Source organism: Macrobrachium rosenbergii, chromosome 9 (genome assembly GCF_040412425.1).
Source record: "Macrobrachium rosenbergii isolate ZJJX-2024 chromosome 9, ASM4041242v1, whole genome shotgun sequence".
Taxonomy (NCBI): domain Eukaryota; kingdom Metazoa; phylum Arthropoda; class Malacostraca; order Decapoda; family Palaemonidae; genus Macrobrachium; species Macrobrachium rosenbergii.
Window position 1 is genome coordinate 46,423,553 of NC_089749.1, and position 541 is coordinate 46,424,093.

The following is a 541-nucleotide window of genomic DNA, read 5'->3' on the forward strand; positions in this document are numbered from 1 at the left end:
GCAGATTTGAATTTTGGATGAGTACATTGAACATTCTCTGCATGAACATTTTTCATACCAAAAAAAAAAAAGAAAAAAACAGGGTAAGAATGTTGATTTTTCGGGGGGTCACGAACTGGACGTGCGACACTATTATAATAATTCCATGCGACGACTAAGCTTCAGTAGCGTTAAGGTGTCGTATATCCACCTTTCTTGCTCTTATCCGTTAATTGACACTCCTCCATATGGGGATTTTTTCAATTTTTTTTTTTTACTGACGCAGAATGAAGACGCGAAAACTCTACGTCCTTACTTATGCGTGTCTAGCTTACTACTGAATGTTTTGAGTCAACTTACAACTTATATCAATGCGCCGTCTGACCGTTGTGAAAATGAGAACAAGGCCTTTTTCTTTGCCAACTGACTTCTGGAGGCACTCCAAAGGGTTCTAGCGAATACAAAAAAAATTGTAAGTACTAATTGTATCATATTAATCACCACGTATCTTCCATTTCATTATATATCTAAACGAAAACATATGGGAACTACTTCATCACGT

At 36.8% G+C, this 541-nt stretch overlaps 1 protein-coding gene across 1 annotated transcript in view; it reads right to left on the bottom strand.

Moving 5' to 3' along the window:
- The window catches only part of LOC136841758 (serine/threonine-protein kinase pim-3-like), a 30,727-nt gene extending 30,409 nt beyond the window's left edge, over positions 1-318 (bottom strand). The window contains exon 1 of the mRNA XM_067109027.1: positions 1-318. This exon is cut by the window's left edge and continues 42 nt beyond it. Within this exon, the coding sequence (XP_066965128.1) occupies positions 1-49 (49 nt within the window). The 5' untranslated portion in view covers positions 50-318.
- Between the last annotated feature and the right edge of the window lie 223 nt (positions 319-541).